We start from the raw sequence: 16,417 nt of genomic DNA, 5'->3' as shown, positions 1-16,417 counted from the left end.
GCAAAAAGAGAATGATATGGTTTGAATTTTATGCTTACGTATTTTGTTTGTCGTTTGGTCCACTGTGCCTTGGAAATCAATCACTGTATTGTACAATGACTTGCTGAATTGATCTATCAACTCAAACACAGCTAGAATGCTCTTTTCGGGTCCGAGCAACTGGAAAAGACAAAAATGTGCAGTGACGAATAAAATCGTTGTAATTTTAATCGAGCTGTTGAAAGTTGTCATTTTCACTATTTTTAAATCTGAAAACGGCTGCACTTACCTCCATAAAGGGTGTAAGCAACTGTACGACAATGTCTCAAAGATTGACTCATATCAAATTTTAGATTGTTTCGTTCGGACTGGAAAAAATCTCTGAAGAAATATAGACATTTTGTTGGAAACCACTTAAGTACTTTATGGATTGTCTTACGAACTCAGACCCCCGATAGGAGGAGAACATTCTACACTTACAGTTCTATAGAATTGTAAGAAATTTTGTGGTTTGTATCTGTTCCTTAAGGTAAAGGGCGACGAATTCAGACGCGCACACGCTTTAGAACGTTTCTGCGCAGATTTAACTCCAGCCTGCCGCAAATTGGTTATTTTGTAGAGCGTGTATTTAACATCCCCTGTCATTGTTGAAATTGCACTTTTACCTGATTTTTTGATCCAGTCTCTTAGAAATACATGTGACCTATAACCTTGTCATATTTTGACCCCCTAGGAAGCTGGTTTTTATTCAATATGAGCGAAAAATTAACATTTCTCTCCCATTTACATGGCGCACATTGCCCATTCACCTGGAGATATTGTAAAAAGTAGCGTGGTGACACCCTTTTATTAAAAGTGTTAACTAAATGGTATTATGTCAGGAATTTATTCGCGAAGTTAGGTCAAAATGACGCCATTCAAAGCGACAAGAAGAAACTTCCAAAATTATGTAGTGATATAATTTCGATATTGTCATTATGTAATCGATACTTATGTTAAAATTTCTTTACAAACATCATGAAAGCTATACATTCGAGAGATATGAATCTTAAGTATTGGTATTTGTTAAATTAACTCATTTGCTAAGCGTTTTATAATTGCTTTCTTTAGTTTAAGTGAATTATATCATTTTTATTTATTTCTAACGACGCCATTTTAAAGTCTGTTTCCATGGAAACGAGCGTGGTGACCCCCATTCTTTATTGCACTTTTGCACTTGCACAACTTCCAAGAATATTTGCGCAAAGTTTCAAGAAAATGACACCACAACCTAATTTTTGTCGTTATTCGTAGTACTTCACCTTAAAGTGAATAGGGTAAATGAGCTAACTGTAATGCGAATATTATCATCGCAAAATCTTACCTTGTTGGCATTTTGCCACTTGTCTTCATTCTTATCATCAACAGCTTTGTCTATGGCACCAAGGAAACCCTATGAGAGAATATTAACAGTGATATGTACAATAATATCTGCAGACGATTCCTTGGAGTTTCTCCTTCATTAGAAGTGCTTCCGGTATGTATGTATCAAATGATATCAAGTCACTGGGTGAATTAATTAGACGGAATATTTTTATATGTAAGTTTAGATGCATCATGGAATAGTCCACGAAGAAGCTTGTGAAGGACATATGTGAGTCTGATAGGTACTTTACGAGTAGGTAGCAACAATTTCGTAGGAGACAGTTGTATACATGTAATGTATGAGACAGTGATTACTTTAAATAAATAAATTTTTATTTGTGAGTTGGTCATTTTTTTTCCTTTTCTATGGACCCTGAATAACCATTTTATATATATATAATATATATATATATATATATATATATATATATATATATATATATATATATATATATATATATATATATATATATATACATACTGCCCACTAACTTCAAGCACAAAGTAATGATAGCTGTTACTTAAGTTTCATGCATCCTGCACTCATCAGATAGAATAATACATAATATATAAGTACTGAACGAAATTCATAGTCTTTTTACCTGTACATATTTCTGCTTAGTAGAAGGAGGGCCCTGAAGTGCAAGTGGTTGTGTTTTGGTTACCTCTCTGAGTACGTCAACCGTTGCAAGCAGGTCGCCACCATAGTCCTCGTTTTCTTCATTGCCGAGATATCTGTTCACGGCATCTAGCTGGTCGTTTGCCTCAGATGTTGTGCTTATACTTGAAACCTTCAAAGGAACGACAAGGACGAGCATCACGGTTATATAACACACACACATATAGAGAGACTTTTGCGCTACTGGACGAAAGTACAATTATAAAACGTCCAGGCTGTCTAAACGGGGAGCTGCGAAGATTTCTGTGGTTTGTCAAAAAAGTCAAGTATCAAATAACAATGTATTAGGAAACGGAAGTCAAGGAAACCATTCTTGGCTATACTATTTTAACTCCATTGAAAACATGCTGATTGGTAATTAGATTTTCGTAGGTAAAACAATCAATACAGTGATGCCTCGAAATTTAAATCTACTTAAGCAAACTGTGGAAACACACCCTGTTAGGTTGCAATTTGTGACTAATAAAGGTCAATAAATTGAATATGTATTGTTGAGAAGACCCCTTCTCACACTTAAGGGTCAAAGTTGCAATATAGCTTAATACCATGGGTTTCCTAATAAATAACCTACTTTTTATTTAAAATACTGATAAGTTTATTGCGTTAATTCAATCACTGATACGCCAACCATTCTTCCTTGAAATATCTATTCTTTAACACATTTTTATCCACGGGACTTTCAAGTCAGAGAGAGAGAGAGGGGGGGAGGGAGAGAGAGAGAGAGAGAGAGAGAGAGAGAGAGAGAGAGAGAGAGAGAGAGAGAGAGAGAGAGACTAAACATCATTTAAAAACAACATGAATACGAAATTGCAATTTCGGTCATATATGAAACAGCAATATCTTTGCAACGACGGCTAGGTGACAATACATATCGAGATCGAAACTTACATTTGCGAGGACGTCCATCAAAGCGGCCGATTTGCATTCACTTGTGTCTGGTGCAAGCCATTCACCTGTTCCATCACACTGCCTGCGCATGAACCCTTTAAAAGGAGGACATGGATACGAATGACAAATTTTACACTGTACACTTTTATTCAAGGTTTGAAGTATAATTTACTATCATTCTGCTTAGCAATTCGTTAAAGTGTTTGCCAAATATACTTTCTCTCTTTCGCCTTACTAATTAGTATTTACTTTGTTCGTAACATTTATAGTCTACTATTTATATTTCATCATGCATTGCACTTAAGGTATATGAAGTAGGTTGGTCAAGTAAGGTTTGTAATTACCATAGGCAGAACCTGAACAGGGAATCCACTCCGTTGAACATCCACCTTTCGTTTCCGGCCAAGTCACTCCCAAAACCTTAGTAGGATCATCACATGTTGCATGCCCTACAGAATGAACAATAATGTTATCAGTTGTCGTGAATTACATTATTGATTTATATTTTATTGTTATTATTGTTGTTTACATTGTTATTCAGTCATTTCAAGTTCAAACCAGTTGTGTTCTAGTATTACACACGTTCCTGTGGGAAACTGACACAACTTTACGGACCAGGCCATTGTAGCCAATCACAACGCAGCCCGCTAAAATTGTTTTGTCGTACCGAGGCTATATAAGCACGCATGCCATGTATTTTTGGGCAGTGAGAGTGGGAGAGAGAGGCGTGCACACATGTAAGTCATGTAACAGTACAGTCAATAAACGTGCATTCCCAGTTACTGTTCAGCAAGTGTCATTGTCTTGTATCGTCACCCACTCATTGCTGTGAAACGTACCCCCTTCCATTGTGGCTCACCCACATCAGTGTTACAAAGTTTTAACAAAAATCTTCACACTAGGCTTGTTGTAATATGTCTATGAGTTGTGTTGGTGGTGCCCTTTAAAAATTAAACCCCTTTTAAAAAAACATTCCTCAGACCTAATGTAAAAGTAAAATGCGCCTTGGAGATGATGTTCGGGTACTCACGTTTAGTTTTTATAATATTTTTTACGCTTATGTTGACTAGTATTGACGTTTATTGAATATTAAAGTTTTATTATTCAGTGTTGCTTTTTTGATAAAATTACGTTGCATTTCATACAATTTAAAATTGTGGGTAACCTTTTGTCTAATGCTCAATATGGACGGCATCACCTGATCGTATATTCTTACTCCATGGCGAGAGTTTGCGCAATACGTTAACTAAGATGATATGAAACTGTTTCGAAGAGCATGTCACATGTAACATGTCCATTGTATGATTGGCTTATCTCTCACTTAAATGTTATTTCCATCTGCTATTTTTTTATTTCTTTTTATTTTATCTTTTTCCGTATTTTTGTATATAATTGCACTCTACTTCCAAGTGTTATTTGTAACGACCCTACCGGTAAATTATTCTTTTGACCGAGGTAGCTGAGAGGGATAAACAAAGACCAAAAATTGAAAAATTGGAAGAGGGAAGAAGGCAATGCGTAATTTAATTCAGAGTCGGCTTTCTGCAGACGTATGACACAAAAAGAAGAGAAGACATTTCTGTAAAATTATAGGCCTGTTTCTAATCTGTTATTTGAGCATAAATTTCTGGAGAGAGTTGTTTTAATCCAACTTGATGTGAATTTTAGTCAGTTTTCTTTGTATTCTAAATACCAGTCGGCCTACAGACATAATCATAGCACAGAAAGTGCCTTACTGAGAGTTCAAAATGACATTTTACGTGCACTTGACAGTCATAAAGAAGTTATTCTTTCACTACTTGATTTGACCGCTGCGTTCGACACTTTTAATCACAAGGTATTGATGTATCGCTTAGAGCACAGGTTGGCATTAAGGGCAAGGCACTTGCTTGGTTTCAGTCCTACCTATGTGATAGAACTCAGACTGTGTGTATTGATGGTATATTGTCAACCCCAAGTGATCTTGATTGTGGTGTCCCTCAGGGAAGTGGGCTGGGCCCAATACTTTTCACGCTGTACGCGGCACCATTAGAAGACATAATTATCAAACATGCACTGGATTTGATGTTATTTGCAGATGATACTCAGTTGTATCTGATATGTGAGCGTGCTGTCGACTCAGCATTCATAGTTGAACATTGTATTGATGATATTCGTCAATGGATGATTGAAAAATCGGTTGGTTTTGAATGATGCTAATACAGAAGTGATCACTTCTGTTCAAAGTTTAAGAAATCAGTTGATCTGTCATCTCTTCGAGTAGGGACCACTGATGTTACTACGTCTAAATCTGTTCGTGATCTTGGTGTTTATTTAAATTGCTGTGCAGATATGAGTACTCAAATTTTGAAATTATGTCTGTGTGCATCTACATAGAATTGGTCGGATTAGAAATGTTTTAGATCGTTCAAACACTGAAAGACTCGTGCATGCTTTTGTAACATCACGTCTCGATTACTGCAACAGCTTGCTGTTCGGTATCGAAGACAAATACCTCTGTAAACTTCAGTTACTTCAAAATTCTGCTGCTCGTCTAGTTACACGCACAAAAATGCATGAACACATCACACCAGTGAGACGTGAGCTTCACTGGTTGCCTATCCATGCTAGAATTAATTTCAAAATTCTTCTTTTTGTGTATAAAATTTTGCATGATCAAGCACCTGCTTATCTTTCTGATCTTATCACAGTTCATGTTCCTAAACGGTTTACACGCTCAGCGTTCACACCAATTTTGGAGCCGGTGAACTGGGAACAGAAACATTTTGGTTACCGTTCTTTTTCTAATGCTGCTCCCACTTTATGGAATTCCTTACCAAAAGAAATTAGATTGTCACCATCTGTTGCCTCTTTTAAAACATCTCTGAAAACATATCTCTTCAGAAAGTACTATAATGATTGAGTCATCGTTTTGATGTTCGTATCATGTTGCATTGTAGAGTTTGTATTTTTAACGGAGTATTTTAATGTACTTGTTGTATTTTAACCAGAGCATTTTTATGGTACTTTTATTATTATTGTATTTTCATCTTGTATTTTATTGTAAAGCGGTTTGATATTTTATTGATGGAAATCGCTTTAGAAAAATAAATTATTATTATTATTATTATTATTAATTATTAAAATGAAGATGGGTGAAATGCTAGCTCCATAAATAAGGGAGGTTGTTTCTCGAATGTCTTTAGGGTAGGGCTGCAATTTTAGTAAAAGTGGCCTCCACCCTTGTTTTTTTCTACGTAGCAGAGAAAAACTCGATGTACATACTAAAGAAGACTGCACGAACCTGCATATAAGTTTTGCGTTGTCCTTAATCAGTCGTGCGTGTTTGCATCGTCCCAATGTCGTCGCTCCGTCTAGTTTTGCTTTTGACGGTCGAATTTCGTGTGTGTGTACGGTTATCGTTTGGAGGACTTTTTGACAATTTTAGACTGCTTTCTTTTTAGAGTCACACCCATGTGGGCCATTGTGGTCTCCGGCGCAAGCATAAGCATCATCTCCCGCAGCCACGTAATGTCGTATCAGTGATCTCACAGTTTGTCATTACCGGCTTTGATAAATTACGAAAATCCTGGTAAACCGTTCGACCATCACCTTATATATCCGTCGGTGTCAAGTATTTTCAAAAACATTTATTCTGAAGTATTTTTAAACATTTCTCGAGCCATTTTGTACGAAACCTACCCTAGATGGACGCCTAATCTAGTTCTTTCATCATAAATACTTGTCTTGTTATTTCACTGTACGTTGGTCTTGTTCGATTGTTTATGAACATTGCTTATCCTGCCTTGCTGACATTATGGAAGATCACGAACTCATCATGGCTTATACTGCGTAGCTTTTTCCCTCTGCGAGTCTTTTTACTCAGGAAGCGACCACGAGTGTGGCTATGGTGGACAGATGGTGACGATCTCAAAGAGGTGAAAGTTGACCTGAATAATCAGTTTTGCATCTTTAAAGAGTAATTTAGGCTCTCTAATATCCGCGAAACCTCTTTAAGAAATTTTCAACTTTTCTTGCTTCTGTAAATTTTGCAATATTGGCAAGTAGTTCTGGTGTTTTTCGTTCCTTGCCAACTAGTGTTTGATCCAGTTTCTATCTTGTCATTGCATGCCGTTGTATTGTTTGTCTACCAGTCTTTTAGTCATTTTGGATAATAATGGAAATAGGTTTCGTGGAATCAGTGCCTGAGTTTGATGTTTTGTTATGAATGGTTCATTTATATGTGCAAAATAGTGAAATCAAATCAGAACAAATAATATCAAATCAATCAAAATTAAAGCTTAAGGAACAATATGTCCGGCCTCTTCTCATCGTCTAATGATTGCCGTCGTGCGTAGATGTGATGTGGTTTTTCAATCATATTTGTCAGATGATTACTCTTTTTGTACATAAAATATTTCGTGGATAGATAGATAGATAGATAGATAGATAGATAGATAGATAGATAGATAGATAGATAGAGAGAGAGAGAGAGAGATAGAGATAGACAGATAGATAAGTAGATATAGAGATAGATAAGATAGGTAAGATAGATAGGTGTGTTATATAATGTATTTTATGTATATAGAATGTACATCTCTATCAATCTATCGATCAATCTTAGTAGGTAAATATGTATCTACGAGTGAAAACATGCATATATGTATGTATATTCGAAATTCTGGTTTTCATATTTACCCTGCGTGCCTGTCTCACATCCAAGAGCTTCATCTTCTGAATTTTGTGGAACACATCCATCTTGAAACTTGACATAATTAGTGTCACACGTGCATGTATAGTTGCCAGGTGTGTTCACACATATTTCATGTTTCACTTTTTCACAGTCGTGTTCTCCCCACTCGCACTCATCAATATCTGAAGTCATGAGAGCATGTTTTCAAATCTATAGGTTGAAACGACTCTGTAGTTTTCACATTTTCAAGAGAAAAGTCGACATGATCTTATTCTGTAATTTGAGAACATGATGATAGCAAAGATGGTTTTTTTTTGGAAAATTGTTATTCAGCCTTTTCTTGATCAGATAAGATACATATACCTACCTCCCACTCTCCTCCTTACTTAACTATCTATCTACCCACACACCTACCTACCTATCTTTCATACATTACTTAATTATTTCCAAGCGTGAATGAATCCTTAAACATCTCTTGTGTTTCTGTGCATTATCTAAATATATTTTCTCTGTGACGTTCATCGGAAATGATGGTTGACACTTAGCAAAAGATCCTGCTCGTTGAGATCATGCCAGTCCACAGCAAGAAAATGCGCTGAGCAGGGGTCATGGATGGCGGAAGAGACCAACGAAAAGCTACAATTGCACAATAATGTCAACAAGACCGTCTGAATTCTGGAAACTCTATATGCGTATGTCGTTTATAAGTAACTGCGTTAGCTACAGTATCGACACTAATCAGGGTGTGTGGCCCATCCGTTTCTCGTAATGATTTTCAACAACGTGGATTAAATATACCTTCACATAGGTGTCTTACATCGGGTTTCCACTTGCCGTCGTCACACACTGCAGCTGTTTTGGTCTGCTTAGTGACCTTAGGCCTATATCCGTCACGGCATTTTGTGTCCCTTTTTGTGCCATGTGCGAATAAATATTCAACATCCGCTTCCTGTGAGTCCCACTTGCATTTTGATCTAGCTGTGATGCAAATGTTACCAATGTTAATTGTACTGAAGTGGTTGAGAGACTTAAAATGCAAAATACATAGTACCGCACTTAATCTGAATTAGTGTGTCGACTGTAACATAGTTCTAACGATATTTGCTTTGTTTTCGGTAACTTCGCTGTAACATTTACTTATAACACTGTCGATACCAAGACCATAATAAAAATACACAAACCACATCCATTTGTAGATTGTATGTTATCAGCCGTCACGAACCAAAGGCGTTTATCGCATATCAATATCAACATCAAACGTTATTTGTAATATTTAAATGCAATGTAAAACTACTCTTCAGTGCGAAAAATAGAATTTTTGCGACTTTTCTTCCGTAAATGACTTATCATGCAAGATAGACGAACTGGATAAACGTATTTCGTGCATCAGTTGGCAAAGCGGCGATTGCATCGATGCAATTTTGTAACACCGAGTGACTTTATTCAATTAAGTAATAATGTACCCTCTCCTTGCCTATAACGGACGAAAGCAAACTTTGCACTCCAAAATGTACTCGGCTTCGCCCAGTACATTATGTTGTGAAAAGTTTGCTTTCGTCCATTATGGGCCCGGAAGGGGTACATTATTGCTATTATTTTGTAGTTTTGGCAATGTCCGTGAAGTTGTAGATGTAGAAAATGAATTAAAAAGGAAAATTAATACGAAGCCAGTGAGCATTGTCCGGCATGATCGGCCCTGAATCTGTATACTGTAAGCTTATACATTTACACCCACCAACACCGCACTGCACTGAACACGTACGTTCAACACAGTATGAACAGTACTTTCACGGTTCGATTTGGAAATAAAAATACTATGTATTTTCGAAGGAAATGAAAAGTAATTGCATCCCTACCGTCTATATCGAACTTGAAACATCAACTTTCAATATCATGTCATTCAAAAAGCTGAAACATGATAAGCCAGGCATAAAGAAAACGGAATGTTCATTCATCGACAGCGAACTGCATGGTATCAGCTGATCGATACGATCAGTATTATGTCGCTAGTAGTATAGCATTCAATTACAAACAATATCAACAGAGGTCAACAATATTTTCAAATGTTCAAACTTCATTACTAACTGTGTCGATAAATTTTCGATGGCTTCTTGAAAAGAGAGGTAGCATTTTTGCGAACGGGAAAACTCAACGTAAACGGGTGTTTCATAGTTACGGTTGACAAATATACTGGAGGGTCTTCGTCGGGAACTAGTCGAAACCGATGACTAAAGTTGTCACCGGTTACAACCTATGCATCAGAACTGGGTAGCCGAGATGTTAGATCAAAGGATAGCCCACAGTCGTCATGATTGTTGGTCGTAGCTGACCTTGAAACGAGACTTTGAATGACTCCATAGTTATTTCTGTAGACCCTACCGGTCAAGGTTGATGACATCTGCTTTTGTTGGCCAGTTGATGACTGATTCGAGTAGCTTTTCAAGCTTACCTCGTTTACATGGCCACTAACGTACATAATAATATGACGAGTGTCAAACCAAGCACAATCCGGGACTTTGCGAGCGTACTGAGTTCTATTTCACCTATACATCAACGAAGCGAGCCATGTTATCAACAACGTAGTACTGCACACTGCAGCGTATCGGACGCGGACAGCTGAGCGCGAGTCAGACAGAGCAGACGACAAAGTGCATGCGGGAGGACTCAAACGAGCGATTTCGTTAATTATATTGTAACCAAGGAGTGCACACTTAGTATGAAAGCACAAACCTCCACTGCAGTTGATAAAGTCATCTGGACAACGGCACAGCTCAGTTGGGTCGGTACCTGTAGAATTACCATTGTGGCAGTAATCTAGTAGAAAGTTTAACAAATGTATTAGGTATTTTGAAAGGAAAATCAATATATTGCGATTTCTCACAATGGTATGAATGTAAGTGACAAACGAAAGTACATCGAAACAAAATTACTTTTTGTGCTGAAAATATGCGTAAGTTCACGTGTGCGCGTAGGCATAGCGTTGTATTGAGGCTTGCATAGGTATCAACAAATTACGTATTATTGGAAATATACACACTTCTTTTGGTTCCATCAAACGGCACTCGTTTAACAACTTCCATAATAGACAGGCATTAGTGTCCTCTTTTTACCATTTATCAGTGGTTTACGATGTCAGAGTTTCACCAAAACTCTCCTGAACAGCTTATACACAATTACTATAGTAATGTACAGTAGATGGACTCCGATGATGCGTTACGTATTTGTGTTCGGAGTCGCATAGAATTTTGCAACAGTATGATTTTTGTACGTATATTTCGCTCAATGTAATTCATCATTTCCACTACTCATACGAAAGTTTAAACAGCGCCTACTACAGACAGGTAAAGAAGGGGAGAGGGATTTAATATATATATATATATATATATATATATATATATATATATATATATATATATATATATATATAATATATATATATATATATATATATATATATATATACAGGGAGTTGTGACTAGTTGTCAATGGACCACCAACAAGTGTAGGTCTAGCAGCTGCGGTGTATCTGTATCCGTGAGGATCGCAAGGATTCACAGGGCTATCTTGGATACGGCACAAGCCTTTTTCAATATTGACAGGATAGGTCAAGCAGCACCAACTCTAGGACACAGTGTTCTTCACTACAAACTAAATTTTATTGTCCGACGTTTCGTGGGCTTAATCCCACTTCATCAGGGTTAAAAACTGAAATAAACGGATAACAGACTATAAAGCATGTGAAAGAAAATACAGGAAGCTAAAAAATTGAAACGAATTTGAAAAGCGAAACTCTAAAAAAAGTACTTTTACAGGTAACTGGACTCAACACGAGGATCTATACTACACAAAGAGTTGTGGAACAACGCAAGACTGTACTCACTTGTTGACTGTCAAGATGGAAATGACACTGAACCAACCAGAGCAGAGGTTGAAATGCATTGGGTGATTGACACCTACAAGCTGATTTGCATATGTTGAATGCTATGTACATCACATGCAGACGTAAGAAATGTGTAATACGGTGTCAATACAAATGAACCAACAATGTCTTAGAAAGTGGAGAGACAGCTGTAGGAAAAACAACCGGTACTGAAATATTTAAGCCAGGAGAAAATAGAACTCTACTGAAGTGAAAATTTCACCATCAAAATAAAAAACTAGTAAAAGTACAGGGTAAAATTCAATGTCAATATTCTTTTTTAGTAGTTTGTAGTGAAGAACACTGTGTCCTAGAGTTGGTGCTGCTTGACCTATCACATATGTATATATATATATATATATATATATATATATATATATATATATATATATATATATATATATATATATATTTATTTATTTATTTCATATACTATAGGCCACCGGCCCGTAAGTATACATATCACAAAATATAGTTACATCTCTGAAGACGCTGTAAATACAAATGTAGACTGTGCTCTACAAAAATTCATTTCAGTTATACAGAACTTGTTACATTTGGAATTGCACTAGAACGTTTCTTTGAGGCGTAAAATATAAATTTTGATAGATTACGTATAATAGACACATTTTCAGATTGCAATAATTTTACAAATTTAACTGTAGAAGGTGGAGTATAGAAATATCTTGATAAGTACTTAGCTCTCAAATCTGTATAAAATGGACATATCAAGCAAAAGTGAAATTCATCTTCAACCTGGTGTGTATCACAAAAAAGACAGATTCTATCAGCGCGAGGGTTGTGTAAATATCTGTCTCAACTCGTAGAGAATGAGCAGAAACACGAAAACGGCACAGAGCATGACAAAATTTCTTCTTATCTAAGACTGAAAAATATTTCTCTGTATTGAATGTTCTCTTAAATTCACAATAAGTATCCAGCTTAGAGGAAAAACTCAAATTAGCTTGCCATTCTTGGATGTAAATATCCTTACAACACTGTTTAAATAAATTAATAAAAACATTTATGTTCCCAACACCTTGGTTTATCCAAGCTTATCCCATCCCCACTGAGAAAAGCAGCTGTTTCACCCCAAGTGCCCAACAGTTTTTATTCTTTTCCGCTTCACCAAATTGAAACTTATAACAGGTGTACGAGAGACGGTTTTGAGAAGAGACAGTAATCTAAGCCAGAAGTTTAAAACTCTTGCCAGTCTAAAGGTGCGAGAGGGATTTACTAAAGAGAAGTAGGTCACGTAAGCTCGAGGAGAGTCATGTCAATTTTTAGGCCTCGGGAGAGTCATAAATTTTGTCGAAACTCTCGGTCTCTCTTCTGCAAATGATTGAACATACATGTATTATCATGATTCCACTCATCTTTATTATGGTGAATAGCTGTTTAAATATATGTTTATGATTAATGACGTCAAATGCGGATGATTAATGAAAACATTATTATCACGGGAAAAATCTACCTTAGATTTTCGGCCCCTTTCGACTAATTATACTGAATGCTGAACAGTGCATTATAGGTCACCCTGAAGCGAACGAATGTGTAAGAGATGTCAGAAATCCTGATGGGGGCATGCAAACTGAACGATGTCAGGATCGGAGGTTAGTCGTGTATTTAGTTTATAAAACAAACAGGGTGAAACCCTTTATGGTGTCTGGGAACTATATGCAATGGAGTTGATAAATACATGAAGTAATAGCACTGTATAATTATTTAACTAGTACAAGCCAAGTTTGTCTTCTCTGACAAATTACGCGATTTATACTTTGGTCTTTCTACGTCAGGACAAGTGGCATCAATTCTACCCGTCAGAAAAGTTTCTTAGTCGATTTTCAATGTAAACAAAGCACATGGCAGCTGGTATTTCTCCCTCGATAGAAATTTAAGGTGGAGCTGCATGTTGCCAACATGCAGCTCCACCATGTTTCAAAGCAATATTTCTTATCAAAGATGACAAGGAAACTCCCTCATACTATATATTTTCAAACAGCAGAGATTCTAAAGTGTAGTATGGTAGCTGTAGTTCACTCGAAGGATTAAGTGGGTGTAAATTTTAGGTAAAAAATCTCAATTTTGTCATTAATGATAAAAATTAAGCCAAAAACTTGACACTGTTTTCTGAAATGTAATATTTCACTTGAAAGAAGAGTACATGTAGAAAAAAAAAACACTTTTTATTTTGCATTATCAATCCTAATATTAAAATGGCAAGGGTTGATAGACTGACGCTCAAAAAGTGATTAAAACACGGAGGGACCGTGATTAAAATCATGATTAGCAAAATTAAAATGCCTCTTATTCAAAATGTAATAAGTGTATTGACAAACAAAATAGTCGTATTTTATATAGCATTTCAAGAACATAATGTGAAAATTTTAGAAAATTTGACACGGCCAAAGCGGATATAATTATTTGGAAATTTTGAATTTGGGAACAAAAAAAAGCCAGGAAATCGGGAGGTTTGCATACATTTGCATAAATTACCACTTCTTTATCACGCAACCTACGACTGTTTGACAAGCTAAAGCTATTTTAATCTTTGATTCACAAATTAATTACGTTGAATGAATATTTGCAAAAAGTGATTTGAGCAAAACGACGGACAGTTATGGCCCCGCATTGTCCACTCACAACAACACAATAGTAAACAGCAACACAAAATCTGACAGTGGACAGTTTAAGTGATTCATTGTTTATGCAAGGATACTCAGTATAAACAAAAGTTATATAAATACTCAAAGCCTAGACAATACCATACCCATGGGAAGATGGTCTCTTCCATATCATGTGATGCAAGCTCCAAGACTGGAGCTTTTTCCCATGATTCAAATCACATGGGCAACTTTCTGTACTATTTTTATTGGGTTTTGTAAAAAATCGCGCAAGTTATAAATGGCGAATTCGAAAATAGCTTTTCCGGGTTAAGTGACCATAAAGCAAGCACTTATGTAAAAATCATCCTTGGTGAAAGGTAATGCACTGGTGTAATTCATCATCTCTCTGTGGTTAAGGATTGAGGAGAAAAAAGTCAACTACGATCTTTCAAAAGCAGACAAATACGAGCTTGAAAACATGAGCAACATATTCTTCGATGTTATGATGAAAAAGTGTAAATACACACAATCAAACTTTAAGATTCCCAATTTTGGTGGAGGTTGGCATTTTTACATGTAAAAGACTTAAATACAGTTTTCACTCTACATAACGTAGGTCTTTCTTGGTAAGAATATTCGGTTTACTCTATCTGTCATCAGTTTAGTGATTTGAACGATTACTGTTGAAAATAGGTATGGCAAAATCAATTTAAGTTTCAAGTTTTTCCCGTTGAGAATTAGAAAGTTGTAAAGTCGCAAAACTTTCTTTAAACACTCACTTTGTTGAAATTGGCAAGTGAATTTTCCCTGTTTTTGACAACGCTTGTTGTTTACGGTGCAATTACCATCGATGGATAAGCATTGCGGGCTATTCCCTGAGAAGAACTGTTTAAGAAAGGTCACGTGCACGTTGCTAAGAGACCTTGTATTGCCGTTGAATATATTTCCGTTTTCTAAATACTCAAAACCAAGCCATGTCCGACGACCATTAATGATCTGGCAATGGATAAGAAGTTTTTAGTGTAGAAAGATTGCCACTGTTAAATTTAAAATCGTACATCAGAAATCCAAATGAAACAAAGTTGAGGGAGAGGTCTGTCTCTCAGTCTCGTTTTTAAACTTGCTATTCCCGCTATCATACTTTGTACAATCATGCAAATTGATGAAAAGAATATCCATTGAATATGTTATTAATTAGGAAGTTTCTTGCCTTTGTAAGCTATTGTTTCTTTGCCACTGTTGGGTTGGCGAAATGCCTGGGTGTCGATTTGTTCTGTGGTCAAAAACATGAGTAAAACTGGTATTGCAATCCAAGCGAAAATTCACCACTCACATACAAACAACGCAATATCTATTAGGTTATTTTGAACTTATGTCTGATCCTTTCCTTGAAGTTAAGTCTTGGACATCTCAAACAGCATTGACCCCTCCTTTACAAAATTAAAGTTTCTGTAACTGAAAATAAATTTCGAGATCATGCAAGTGCCACATACCCACACAATTCACTTTTCTCTGAATCACTGAAAAACTCCGGAAGAGTACCATTCACAGCATTACATATTGATTCTGCTTCCGTCTTTGTCTTCTTACTTTCTTCTAGTGGGCAGCAGTGTATTTTATTCTGTGGTGAGGTCAACTCATCATGTGAGGTTGCTTCAGATGTAGAAAAAAAACATTGGTTTTGAAAAAAAAACATTTTGCTATGATCAGCTATTTATCGGTGGAGAGCGCGATGAATCTATGAACAAGGCATTGGGATGCCTTGTACAAATGACAGATGTTACACTGTATGCCATTTTGCTTAATTGCATCATACTGAATCGCAATTTCCAGTAGAGTAAATTAAAAACAACAAGAAAAGAGGATGAGTGAGCTGGGGAAAGCAAAGCATATACAACATCAGGTAATTTGGAAGGGTACAAGAAAGAATATGGCAAACTGAGTGAGAAAATTGACTCAACCTTACTAAAGATACAAAGTCAATAAAATAACAAAATTTAAACTTACCGAAAACATGCACTCGACAGGTGATGAAAACCAAAAGGAAACATCGCAGAAATTTACGATAAGGTTTACTGTCCATCGTTATGCTTTTGACGACAGCGCGGTTATTGAGAAATGACTGTAAAAGTAATTATCAGATTAATAACATACGGTCTTTACATGAAAAGTTGCTATAGCGACAATTTTTAAGATCATCGCTTGTACATAATGGTTCATCAATCAATTGGGCAGTCACCCTTATTACGTTTGACGACGTTCAATTGGCT

General features: G+C 36.3%; 1 protein-coding gene and 1 long non-coding RNA gene across 2 annotated transcripts in view; both read right to left on the bottom strand.

The window, feature by feature from the left end:
• LOC139143481 (adhesion G protein-coupled receptor B3-like) overlaps window positions 1–16,417 on the bottom strand; it is a 34,434-nt gene extending 18,017 nt beyond the window's left edge. Inside the window, exons 1-11 of the mRNA XM_070713838.1 lie at window positions 16,155–16,417; window positions 15,641–15,800; window positions 14,927–15,143; window positions 10,349–10,436; window positions 8,421–8,600; window positions 7,628–7,804; window positions 3,295–3,399; window positions 2,951–3,045; window positions 1,986–2,174; window positions 1,343–1,411; window positions 39–159 (exon numbers count right to left, since the gene is read on the bottom strand). Of these exons, the coding sequence (XP_070569939.1) occupies window positions 39–159; window positions 1,343–1,411; window positions 1,986–2,174; window positions 2,951–3,045; window positions 3,295–3,399; window positions 7,628–7,804; window positions 8,421–8,600; window positions 10,349–10,424 (1,012 nt within the window). The 5' untranslated portion in view covers window positions 10,425–10,436; window positions 14,927–15,143; window positions 15,641–15,800; window positions 16,155–16,417. The remainder of the gene's footprint in view (window positions 1–38; window positions 160–1,342; window positions 1,412–1,985; window positions 2,175–2,950; window positions 3,046–3,294; window positions 3,400–7,627; window positions 7,805–8,420; window positions 8,601–10,348; window positions 10,437–14,926; window positions 15,144–15,640; window positions 15,801–16,154) is intronic.
• LOC139144614 (uncharacterized) lies at window positions 11,257–11,805 on the bottom strand. Its single transcript, XR_011554827.1, has 2 exons — window positions 11,503–11,805; window positions 11,257–11,327 (listed from the first exon to the last, which is right to left on the bottom strand). It is a non-coding gene; the product is annotated as an uncharacterized lncRNA (long non-coding RNA).

This window comes from Ptychodera flava, chromosome 11, assembly GCF_041260155.1.
Source record: "Ptychodera flava strain L36383 chromosome 11, AS_Pfla_20210202, whole genome shotgun sequence".
Lineage (NCBI taxonomy): Eukaryota > Metazoa > Hemichordata > Enteropneusta > Ptychoderidae > Ptychodera > Ptychodera flava.
The sequence above is the reverse complement of the archived record's forward strand: the minus strand, read 5'-3'. Positions and strand labels throughout refer to the sequence as shown.